The sequence below is a fragment of the Hipposideros armiger genome, unplaced genomic scaffold (assembly GCF_001890085.2).
Source record: "Hipposideros armiger isolate ML-2016 unplaced genomic scaffold, ASM189008v1 scaffold_84, whole genome shotgun sequence".
In the NCBI taxonomy this organism is placed as follows: Eukaryota; Metazoa; Chordata; class Mammalia; order Chiroptera; family Hipposideridae; genus Hipposideros; species Hipposideros armiger.
Window position 1 is genome coordinate 3,561,798 of NW_017731434.1, and position 12,189 is coordinate 3,573,986.

The 12,189-nt window shown below is 32.5% G+C and overlaps 1 protein-coding gene across 9 annotated transcripts in view; it reads left to right on the forward strand.

Annotated features, from left to right (window-relative positions):
- The window catches only part of NEXN (nexilin F-actin binding protein), a 44,594-nt gene that overhangs the window by 18,677 nt on the left and 13,728 nt on the right, over positions 1-12,189 (forward strand). For 3 of the 9 annotated variants that reach the window (XM_019644014.1, XM_019644012.1, XM_019644016.1), the window contains exons 2-8: positions 2,901-2,983; positions 4,476-4,667; positions 4,873-4,951; positions 5,037-5,185; positions 9,820-9,861; positions 11,026-11,223; positions 11,323-11,499. In XM_019644014.1, the coding sequence (XP_019499559.1) occupies positions 2,957-2,983; positions 4,476-4,667; positions 4,873-4,951; positions 5,037-5,185; positions 9,820-9,861; positions 11,026-11,223; positions 11,323-11,499 (864 nt within the window). In that variant the 5' untranslated portion in view covers positions 2,901-2,956. The remainder of the gene's footprint in view (positions 1-2,900; positions 2,984-4,475; positions 4,668-4,872; positions 4,952-5,036; positions 5,186-9,819; positions 9,862-11,025; positions 11,224-11,322; positions 11,500-12,189) is intronic. The other 6 variants (XM_019644018.1, XM_019644017.1, XM_019644015.1 and 3 more) reach the window with 5 other exon arrangements.

The window sequence follows — 12,189 nt, forward strand, 5'->3', positions numbered from 1 at the left end:
TAGACAGCAAAAGACAAATATTACACTTCACTTATAAGTGGAATCTAAAGAACAAAATAACTAAATGAAACAAATAAGATACAGAGAACATTTTGATGATTGCCAGATGTGAGGGGGATTTAGGGGAGGTGAAAAAGGGGAAGGGACTAAGAAGTACAAATTGGTGGTTACACAGTAATCATGGGGATGATAAAATAAAGGGACTATAATCAATAGTATGGTAATAACTATGTATAGGGCCAAGTGGGTACTAGACTGATTAGGGGGATCACTTCTTAAGTCATATAAACATTTAACTACTATGCTGTATGCCTGATGTAATGTACAGCATAGGTAACATAGTCAATATTGGGATGGCATGGTACAGTGTCAGATGGTTGCTGGACTTATCATGGTGATCACTTCTTTAGGCATACAAATGTTGAATAACTATGGTGTACACCTGAAACTAATATGATATTGTATATTAAGTTATATTTTAATAAAATTTTAAGAAAAGAATATTTTAAAAAAAGAAAAAAGTCAAGTTACACAACCTTTTCAAGGCTCATTATGAAGTACACTACTGAAGACTATAAGGTACACCAATCAAGGCATAGTGATGATAGTTTATAAAAAAGAAACTGTGGCATTGGCATCGAGGGAGACAAATACATTGATGGACAGAATGGAGGGTCCAGAAATAGACCTATGCGTATATGGTCAATTTATTTTGACAAAGGTGCAAAAACATTTCAGTGGAGAAAGAATACTTTTTTTTCAGTAAATAGTCCTGGAAAAATTGTTATCCATATTTAAAAAAAGAAAAAAAGAACTGGCATCATATACAAAAATTAACTCAAAATGGATCAAAGGCCTAAGTGCAAAAACCCAAAACTATACAACTTCTAGAAGAAAACTAGGATAAGTTCTTTGTGGTTATAGGTTAGGCCAGTGCAACACAAAAAGCATAAACCATAAGAGTAAATGTTGATAAAATTGACTTTATCAAAATGAAGAATTTATGCTCTTCAAAAGACACTGTTAAGAAAGTGAAAAACAAGCCAAAGACTGGGAGAAAAATCTTTGCAAATCATATATCTGATATAGCTTGTATTCAGAATATATAAAGTATTCTCAAAACTTGAAATGGAAAAATAAACAATCCAGTGATAAAATGAGCAAAAGGTTTGAATAGATACTTCCACTAAAGAATTTTTACAGATAGAAAAGATACATATGAAAAGATGTTCAATACCATTAGTTATCAAGGAAATATAAATTAAAATCATAATGTGATGTCACTACACAATTTTATAATGTCTCCTAAATTAAGAAGACCATACCAAGTATTGGTGAGGATGTGTAGAAAGTATAACTCTCATACTCTGTTGGTGGGAAGATAAAATGATACAACCACTTAGAAAACAGTTTGGCAGTTTCTGAAAAATTTAAACGTACATTTACCATAAGGCCTAGCCATTACACTTTATTTACCCATGAGAGCATATGTACACAGAAAGACTTGTACATGAATATCCCTAACAGCTTTATTTGTAATAGTATTTGGAAACAACCCAATTGTCCACCAACAGATGAATGGCTAACGAACTGCGGTATAGTCATACAATGAAATAATATTCAATAATAAAAAGGAATGAACTATTGATATATGCAACAACGTGGATGACTCTCGAATAATTATGTTGGGTGAAAGAAGCCAGACAATTGAGTACATACAATATGATTCCATTTATAGAAAATTTAAACAAATGTACAGTGACAGCATATCTGCTTGGGGATAGGGTTGGAAGATGCAAGAAGAAGAGGAAGATAAAGGGCCTGAGAAAATTTTGGGGGGTAATGTATATATTCATTCTCTTGGTGGTGATGGAGTCATGGGTACATGCATACGTTAGAACTTATAAACCTGTTCACTTTAAAAAGTGTAGTTTATTCTACATCAGGTGTACCTTAGTAAAGCTGTATATATACATATATATTATATATATAGCCATAAATAAAATAAAACTCTAAAATTTATTCAATTAATCCAGAAGTAGGCAGAAACAAAGTAACAGAGGAACAAAAAAAGAGGGGGCAAATAAGAAACAAATATTAAAATGGTAGACTTAAGTCCATCCATATACATAATTGCATTTAACGTTAATGGACTAAACACTGCAATTAAAAGATATTATCAGAATTGACTTTTTTTAAAAGCAAGGTCCAATTATATGCTGTGTCCAAGGGATGCACTTCACATGAAACGATATAGATAGGTTGAACTAAATGGCTAGAAAAGTATATACCATGCAAACTAAATTTAAGAAAGTTGGTGTGGCTATTTTAATATCAGGTAAGTTCAAGACAGTGAGGTAAGAAGAGGAAAATTTCATATCGACGAAAGGGTCGATTCAAAGAGAAGATATTACTATCATAATGTATATGCACTTAAGTGAGTTTGAAATTAGATGAAACACAAATGACAAAATTAAAAGAAGAAACAGACAATTCCACATAGTCCAAAACTGATAGAACTAGGCAAAACAAAAATAGTAAAAAGAAATCTAAATAATACTATCAACCACCTTGAGCTGGTTGATATTTATAGAATACTACACCTAATAACTGCAGAATACAAATTCTTTGCAAGTGCACTTGATATTAACATAATACATTCATCAAGCTACTCTGGGCCATAACCTTACAAGGATCTTTTAACACCATGCAGCTGTTCCTTCTGTACCCTAAATCTTGGGAAAAGTTGCTGAGGGCTATCACAATTTATTAACTTGCCTGGATTATGTCAGTATTTCTTAAGAAGCAATTAACATGTTACTTCTGTTCACAAAAATGCATAGCATATTTTAAAAATTAAGTTATTAAAATTTTTATTCAACACTAATATATTTTTTTAGGTGCAAAGATATACAAGGCTTCGTAATCACCCCAAGACCACATACACAGAGGGAACATGAATGATATTTCCCAGAAGGCTGAGGTAAGTCTCAAAAGTTAAAAAACAAAAATTGGGGAAACATAAGGTTGACTTCAGAGCTGCTGAAAGGGCAATTGTTTGGTGGAATGGTTATATACAGAAGTTCATAATACCGTAGTGTCAAGATGTAAAACCTAAGAAGAGGTAAAATTCATAGGCTGGTCGTGGGCCCAGTATTTTCACTTGGATTCTGATGATGGGAAGCATGTTTATTAAATTTGTGAATTATAGTGAAGTGGGTGTGATGATGGCTAGCCTCTGAGTAGAATTTTAACATCTTGATAAGTCGTACAGGTTATTTTTTCAGTATTAAAAAAAAAAGATTTGATGTATACTCTGAGGAGAAAGCGGTAATTCACTCTCAGGTGAGGATCCTTCTTAGTGCATCTTTCAGCAGCTACAAAAAAAACTTCTTAGCCATTTTCTGATTCTTGGCTGCAGTTACTGAGAGTTGTCGTAGAAAATCTCACTCCCAACTTTGCTGACACCCTAAAATTATAAACTTTAACTGGCCAATGACACCATAAGTACATAATAAAATAGAGGCTGCATAGGCCACAGATGAATCAAGCAATTTACTGGGTTGTCGGAAAAGTCATGACGTATTTTTTCTTTTTTGTTGCAAAAATATGTCATGACTTTTCCGACAACCCAATATCATTAACACGAGAAGCAAGGGTCTGGTGTTCCAAGACATGTTTTATTTACATGTTCTTTTAGAGATCAGCTTAATTTTCAAAAACTTTGAAAATAATTTGCTTTCCTGGTTTTAGAGTGGAGGAGAATCTATTCTCCAGTCTTTTGCCAGATTCCTCCTTTGGGAAGCACTTTTGCCATTTGGGAATCTCCCTCTTAGAGCTCACCCTACTTGGAGCGATACAGCCTTCTTACACATTTTTAATGTCGGTTTAAAGGACTTCTAGATGGGTGGTGCAGCAGGAACAATATTAACCAGTGCTTGTGCACAAAGCCACCTCAGCCACAAACGAGATATAAAGGACTGGCCTTCAGTTTGCTCATATTAGATATGGAAATGAGCAAGAACGTTAATATGTGAAGTAGGTTTTAAACTGTAAAACCTGAACTGCTGCTTTACTTTTAACTTCATTTAATTTATTGAAATTAGCCTTGGTATCTTTTAAGCAAATGATAGAGTAGGATGATGAAATACAGGTTGTTTACAATTAGAATCCAGTATTCAATTTTTATATTCTACTAGCCTTCAGTTTCCGTGGAATGCACTTACAAAATGAGACTTCTCTACTATATGTTTATAAGTGTTTTACTCTCATATTTTCTGCAATTTCCTCTTTTTATATTTAAACTTCAGAAAGTATCTAATCAGATTCCAATGGTTCAAATAAAGGTTTCAAACTCATTTCTATTTTCTGTTTCAATAACTGGTTCTTATATTGCTTATTCTGATCTCTCTTTACCTAATTTCTTCCTATCTTATTTTTTTTCACTTTCTTCTCTTCATTGTCTTCTAATGAAGATTCTACTTTCTTCATCTAAACCTGTCCCAAAATCCTATGTGCCAAAACTTGGCAAAGGTGATGTAAAGGATAAGTTTGAAGCCATGCAGAGAGCCAGGGAAGAAAGAAATCAAAGGAGATCTAGAGATGAAAAGCAAAGAAGAAAAGAACAATATATTAGAGAGAGAGAATGGAACAGGAGAAAGCAAGAGGTCATTTTCTTTTCTTTCATTCTTGTGCAAATATTCACTTTCACCTTTCAGATTTACATTTTGTAAGTCACATTAACCACATTTCATGTTAGCTTATTATAATTAAAATAATTTTCTGTATTTATAAGCTAATTTCAAATTCTGCATATAATGTGAGTTCGTCTAAATGTGTGACATGCTCCTATTCGTTTACTTAACCATCTAGATGAAAGAAATGCTTGCTTCGGATGATGAGGGAGAGGTATCTTCTAAAGTAGAAAAGCCTTACGTTCCAAAGCTAACAGGTAAGAAATTAAAAGGGTAAATTGTAAACGAAATTGCAAAAAAGGAAACATAGCAAAATATCAAGCATGTTTCATGTATTCTTAGGAACTGTTAAAGGTAAATTTGCTGAAATGGAGAAACAAAGACAAGAGGAAGAGAGGAAGAGAACAGAGGAGGAACGAAAACGCAGAATTGAGCAGGATATGTTAGAAAAGAGGAAGATACAACGTGAATTAGCAAAAAGGGCTGAGCAGGTACACACGAAATGTTAAGTTGGTCTTTGCTTCAGAAACTAATTGTATAGAGTAAAACTAATCATTACGTTGCCTAATTAAAATATTTTAATGTAACATGAACCTATTAAGTAGCAGCTCACTTGAAAAAAATATCTTAAGCACAAAAATTTAATATCAAATGTCTAGAAGAATAAGGTAGAATGTGCCTATTTTAAGGTTGAATACAAAGATGATTTTTGGTATATACCATCTTATCATTCTGTCCACATTCCTTACACTGTCTACATTCTTTATTTTTCTTGACATGTTATTAGATTTTACGAAGAAATAAGGTAATTTCACACACCCACAAGCACCTAACAAAATGCTGGTCTTTTAATAGAAATCAATAAATACTTGTTGGTTATTATCAAGCACTAAGGCATAATTAGCATATCTTCCTACTCAAGAATTTGAAACCAATTAAATCACATTTTATTTAATAATGGTATTATTAGCTAGCTTTACTTGCTTTTTGTTTTTATTTTTAAAGATTTTATTGGCGAATTTGGGGAGGTGAACAGCATTGGGGAATCAGAAAAGGGGAACAGACAAGTTGCTGTCCTTTTGTTCTTCAGTCTAGTTGTGGAGGACATCGCTTCACTGGCCCATGTTGGTGTTATCATTGCGCTCTTCCTGGGTGAGGCAGATAGGTCGCCAGCCACTGGACAGCTGCTCACGGCGGCTGCCAGCCACTCACGGTAGCTTACAGCAGCCCACTGCAGCCTACGCTGTCGCCAGCGTCTCACGGCAGCCCAGCTCCAGGTTGAGCTGTTGTTCACCATCTTAGCTGTAGAGGGTGCAGTTTCACTGGCCCTCGTGTGGGATCTGAACCGGGGCCCTGCTGCTTAGAGCTGGCATCCCAAGCCAATGCTTAATGTGCCACGTGGCCAGCCCTTTTTCTTTCTTTTTTTTTTAAGTTGGGGATGAAAATAGAAGAGTGGAGCAAATGTGTGACATCTATTTCCTTTGTATAACTGACACCCATACCCACAGAGGACAAATTAGAATTAAAGTATTATTATTGTGATTTTATATAGTCTGCTAATGAACTTCAAATCCCATGTATTTTAGTTCAGAGCATGAGAATTAAGAGGTTGGTAAGTATTTTTAAAATGCTCAAGAATCTGATATAATTTCCAGAAAAGGCTAATCTCTCGAAATGATTAGTGATTATAATGACATAAACTTGAAGTTCTAATACTCATATTTTAAATAAAGAGCTAATCAAGTCATAAAAATTTCTTTAATATATTGACATTTGTTTCACATTATAAATTATCTAGTCATAGAATCGAAAAGATGACAGAAGACAGGTTTATTGTTTATGTACTTCAACCTGATCTACCTTGGAAAATCAAGGGATGATAATGTTTTTGATACTGTTAAGAAGTAACAGTAGTCTTTATCTCCTAGAGTTACAAATAAGATTACACGAGTTAATAAAGGCAAAGCACTTAGAACAGTGCTTGGTACAAAGTAAGTGGGCTATAAATACTAATGTTTCATCTAAATAATAATACATTAGATAAAATGTCATGAAACCACTTTAGTTCCCCCTCCTTTGCTCTTCAGTGTTTTAATAAATATCCTAACATAGTTTTCACAGTATATTGTCTCTTTAGAAATCATTTTAATTGTGAGATTGTACTTGGCTTTTTTTAACCTATTTTTTAAGTGCCTTAAATCTATTTGCTATGCTCCTTTCAGCTTCCACTACCTTTCTAAAAAGAAAAGTGACGAAGGCAAAGCATATGCCATCCTTGCATGTCCAAGGAATGTATTTACCCAGACTTTGCAAATAACCACTTCTATGGCACAAACAGTCATTTTTATGGTGGCAGAATATGGCATATACCAGATGAATTATAGAGAATTGGGATTTCTTATATATTATGACTTTGGCATCTTTATCTGAGGAAAGTACAGTATATACTTTACCTCTGCCACCTCCAGTCATCAAAGATTAGTATACCTTTTGCAATGAAATTTCACAAGGTAAATACAATTATAGTAAATGAGATTTATAAATTATATATTATACAGATAAAACATAAAACTACATATAATTCTATTATGATATAAATCATAAAATGAGGCAATAAAATATATAATTAAAATACATGGTGACTGGCAGCAAATAGTGGGTATGCACATGGGCTTAGTCTGCTTCTTTCATCTTCTGTCCTTTTTCAAAAAACACTGGCTACTCACTAGACTTTAAGACTCATTATAACCATAAGAACTGAATATGTAGGTAGTGTTTTCTCAAAGAAAAAGGTGTGTGTTGAAGAGTTGAGTTTTGATATGATGAAGGCATAGAATACTCAGAGAGAGATGGAAACAAAATATAATCATGAAAAAGAACCACTTTAGTAATCCTAGATACTACTACGTGACTGGGTGCCATAGAATCCTGATTAATGAAATTTTGGGCCTATTAAGTTATTTGAGACTATATAGGTAGAACAAAATAAACTATTAATAGCAACTTCATCTTGCAAATATAGAAAGTCTTTTAAAACCTAATGAAGTACATTTTCCTCTCAAACCTAATAAAATTTAATCTATGTTTGAATATAAGAAGTAAAGTATGAGATAGATCGTCAAGAAGAGTCTTAATGTTTGTTTGAAAAATCCACTTGTACAAGTCCATATTCAGAAGGGATTCCTGAGTCAGGAGGGTGGCTGAATGACCTGGAGATAAGTACCTCCAAGATAAAATTCTAAAGTTTTATGATGGATTAAAAATGGGTATACTTCATATATTGATGTTAGAATCAAAGACCAGTACAATTGAGGGGAGAATCTTAATTTGGTACAATCTGATTATCTTTGATACTCTGATGGGCAAGGTTAACATTTATTAACTTAGAAAAAGAGACATTATTGGTGGGAGACTAGGATGTTGAAAAGAAAGTAAGTTGGTTTGGGAAGGAGAAAAATGAGTTTTCTTTTCATAAATTAAAAGAAATAGTTGGGAAGCTTCTCTTCAATGGTAGCTTCTAAAAGCCAACACTGCAACTAATAACTAAACTGAATATCTCAGTTCTGTGTGAACACACTAACACCATGACCACTTAGGCAAATTCATCCTTTTTCCTTGTTTGTTGAAACCCAGTAGGGGAAAACAAATATCCATCTTTGTTGTTTTGGTAATGGCTTAAAATGAATAAAGGAGAAAAAAAGAAAAAAAAAAGAGCCAAACTACAAAAAAATCCCTCCATGCCTCCAAATATAGTTTATTATCTTACCATAAGCTAATAAAAATCTGAAATGGTTGTAGCAGCAAGAAAAAGAAATTTGGGGTTAAGAAATTCAGAAATTCTCCTCCCCATACTCTCAAAGTCTGGCTTGTAACCATATCTCCTAGAACTTTTTATCGAGAGATTAAGGAGGAATTGTTAACATTCTTTTGAAGGGAAATAATTTTGTAATTTTTTTTATAGGTACATTAACATTTTTCTTAGCATAATACATCTTTCAACAAAACCTTCACCATTTACCCAGCAAATCAGTGTGATAATGTTGTTACAAAGACAATTATTTTGTACAAAACTATTAAAGTATAAAATAGATTTATTTTAATGATTTTATTTTAATGACTTCAGAATAATTAATTTTTCAAGAAATTTGGTATCTTAATAAAATGCATTATTTCTTCCTTGACAGAGGATATAGAAAAGTGGGTGATGAGAGAACAGGTACTTAGCCAGGCCAGTTCTAGTATGAATGAAGGTACAACAGAATTCCCTTAGATGGCGTGAGGAACAAACTACTTTCAGGTTCTTTCACCGGTGTTAGAAATCAAGTTAAAACAATAAACAATCTGAATTTTCCTTTTCTAACTTTCCCCATTTCCTCACTACTTATGTTTCCTTTCCCTGAGGTCTCAAACATTGCATTATTTAAATGACCTCTCATCTTTCTCTTCTCTCTTATGTTAGCCTGCCCCTCGAGCTAACATGATGATGTTTCTTATGAGTAGTGGCCAAATTGAGCTCCTTCCTTTTGAATCAGGGCCTTTCTTACCTAGAGCTGGTCAAAATATAGAGTAACCAAGTATGACTTCCAAAATTTTGTTTCTCCTTCTGAACTAGCCATGTGAAAGCCTACATCTTTCACTGCGTTTTATTATTGTCAGTTATATTTTTTCCATATACTTATGTTGTAAAATATAGTCATGATGGTTATTTGATTGCCAATGATAGGTTTTCCTTTTGCTGGGGCAGAGACAGAAAATGGAGAAATGTTTCTTTATCTCGGTTTAAATGGATCATTTAATTAATAATTGATGCTTGTAAGCTGACAGCCAGGTCATAAATTTTGGCCCATTATCCAAATTCCAGAATTATAAAGGTAGGCTTTATTTTAGTTTTTTCTTAATATATTGTTCCCTAGATTTTGATATCTCTATCAAAATGCAAAAACTAATGTAAGATTTAATCTCCATTTAAAAAATATAATTGGCTAATTTAGAACAAAAAAATTATTTTAATTATAAATTAGAAAATTTGCCATAAGTCACAAATAAATGACTTTTCCGTTGTATGTTTAAAAGTAAAAAGCAGGAATCCAATGTAATGTAATGATATGAAATTCTCATTCAATAGATTGAGGACATAAACAATACGGGAACTGAATCAGCATCAGAGGTAAATGGACGTTTACTTTAATGAAACAGTCACCTAAAATTATCTGATTCACAAATAATCTTTTAATTAAAAAATTAAGAGTTTTTATTCTTTTTATCATAAATATAGCAACAACATAAAGGACAAAAATATTTTGCAAAGCAAGATCATAGTTTTGCACTTTCTAATTTAGTGTTTTTCAGGTATGTTTTTGCTTTCATGATTAGATTAGAGACACAGTGTCAGTTTGAGATACTCTGCCAAGACTATATATTTCTGGAACTATTACCAGTAGATGAGACTGTTGAACATTTAAAAACGGCAGTTTTCATTTCATCATTTGTCTTCTTTACTCAGAGTTCCTGATAGTTTGTTTGGTTAGCATAAACTAGTAGAGTGCTGTATCTATTACCACGAAGGAACATTCAACAAGCAGAAAAATTTTGGATAACCCTTTTTATCTGACAGAGAAAGTTAAAATTCAATCAATTTGATGGTGTGCCTAAAACTACAGCCACATAAATTGGAAGCTATTTTAGGGTCATGAGTATAGATTACAGCTCTTCACTTTATTTTTGAAAAAGGTACAGAGTCAACAATACATTATGTAATAGAACTAATTAATGTAAGTTTTAAAAACAGTAAATTTAAGAATATTTTAATAGGATCAAATGCCAAAGAGTTTTGTCTATAATATGTTTTATAAGTCACTTGGAAGTACTGGTTTTTTTCTCACAAAATATTAGTTTTATTAAGTATTTAAGAACTTGCATGGAGAGAAAAATCATATGGAGAAACTTTGTGTGTTTAAACTGAATCCATCCACCATCAAATTGATTTAGAGAACACTCACATGCACATAACCTTTTGTGGTATTAGCGCACGGATAGCTAAATTCTGATCATGTCATGCAGTTTTACTTGAACAGCTGTACTAACACCATCTTCTAGGGAAGAAGATGCTCCTTGAACCTTGTGAGCAATGGATTTCCATAAGACTAGCTCATATCGTACAACAAATTCAGAGGAAGGGCTCTTCAATAGAAATCTGTAAAAATATATACATTTTCGTTCTTCATTATATTGATGGCAATGTAATGAAATTCACCAATGATGGAGGTAAAGTACCATGAAACCTAAATTTTAATTAGGAAGAAATATGCTAATTATCTCTTTTATAAATTAGGAAGGAGATGATTCACTACTTATAACAGTGGTACCTGTCAAATCACACAAAACATCTGGGAAAATAAAAAAGAATTTTGAGGATCTAGAAAAAGAACGAGAAGAAAAGGAAAGGGTCAAGTATGAAGAAGATAAAAGAATAAGGTATAAAGAGCAACGACGATCTCTCAAGGAAGCAAAGTGTATTTCACTGGTCATGGTAATATTTTTATTTTTTAAGGAACAAATCAAAACAGTTAAGTTGGTTAGAAGCATTTCCCTTTATATTAAAAGATGGGTTTTCATAATGTTTTCTTAGGATGATGAGCTGGATAGTGAGGCAAAAAAAGAATTAATTTCTCCTGGGAAACTAAAATTAACTTTTGAAGAGTTAGAAAGACAAAGACAAGAAAACCGAAGGAAGCAAGCTGAAGAAGAAGCAAGACAACGTTTAGAAGAAGAGAAGCGTGCTTTTGAAGAGGCAAGGCGGCAAATGGTAAAATAAACATATATTTATATATATATGTATATATATATATAAAACACATTTATATATATAATGATATGTATCATTAGATGTGATATATGTAACATTTGTATATTATATAAATTATATATTTATTATACATTCTTTATTATATAATAATTATATATTATCTTATAAATGCTATATATAAAACACTTAATATTAGGAACGGTAGCTGGCATTAAATAAGGTTAATTCCTATAAATTCAAGATTTTCTATATAAAAGGGTCTGATTCAGAAACTGTATACATATTGCATATACAATATGCATCTGTATTGTCTAGTTTCCATTTTGACACATTTTATCTAACGTGCTTTTTTATAAATTGTTGTAAATATGCAAAATAATTACTCAATGAATCTGGTTTCCCTTCATCTGTTAACTCAGCCTGCAATGTATTTAATGGCAGGGTGCAGCACACTTTAAAGTCTATTCATAAGTGTACACTTAGTTTTAAGTCCAATTTTTCAAATGTTTGAATTTACCAAAATAAGTTTACTAGAGAGTATGCAGTTTGTATATATGAGAGAGTATACGTGTGTGTATATATGAGTTAGGACAATTAAGTTCACAAACTCATCCTAGAAAAAGTGCTACATACCTCATTGCTGAATATCACTACAGTCACCTTTGAAGTACTCCCCTTGGGAAGCTATGC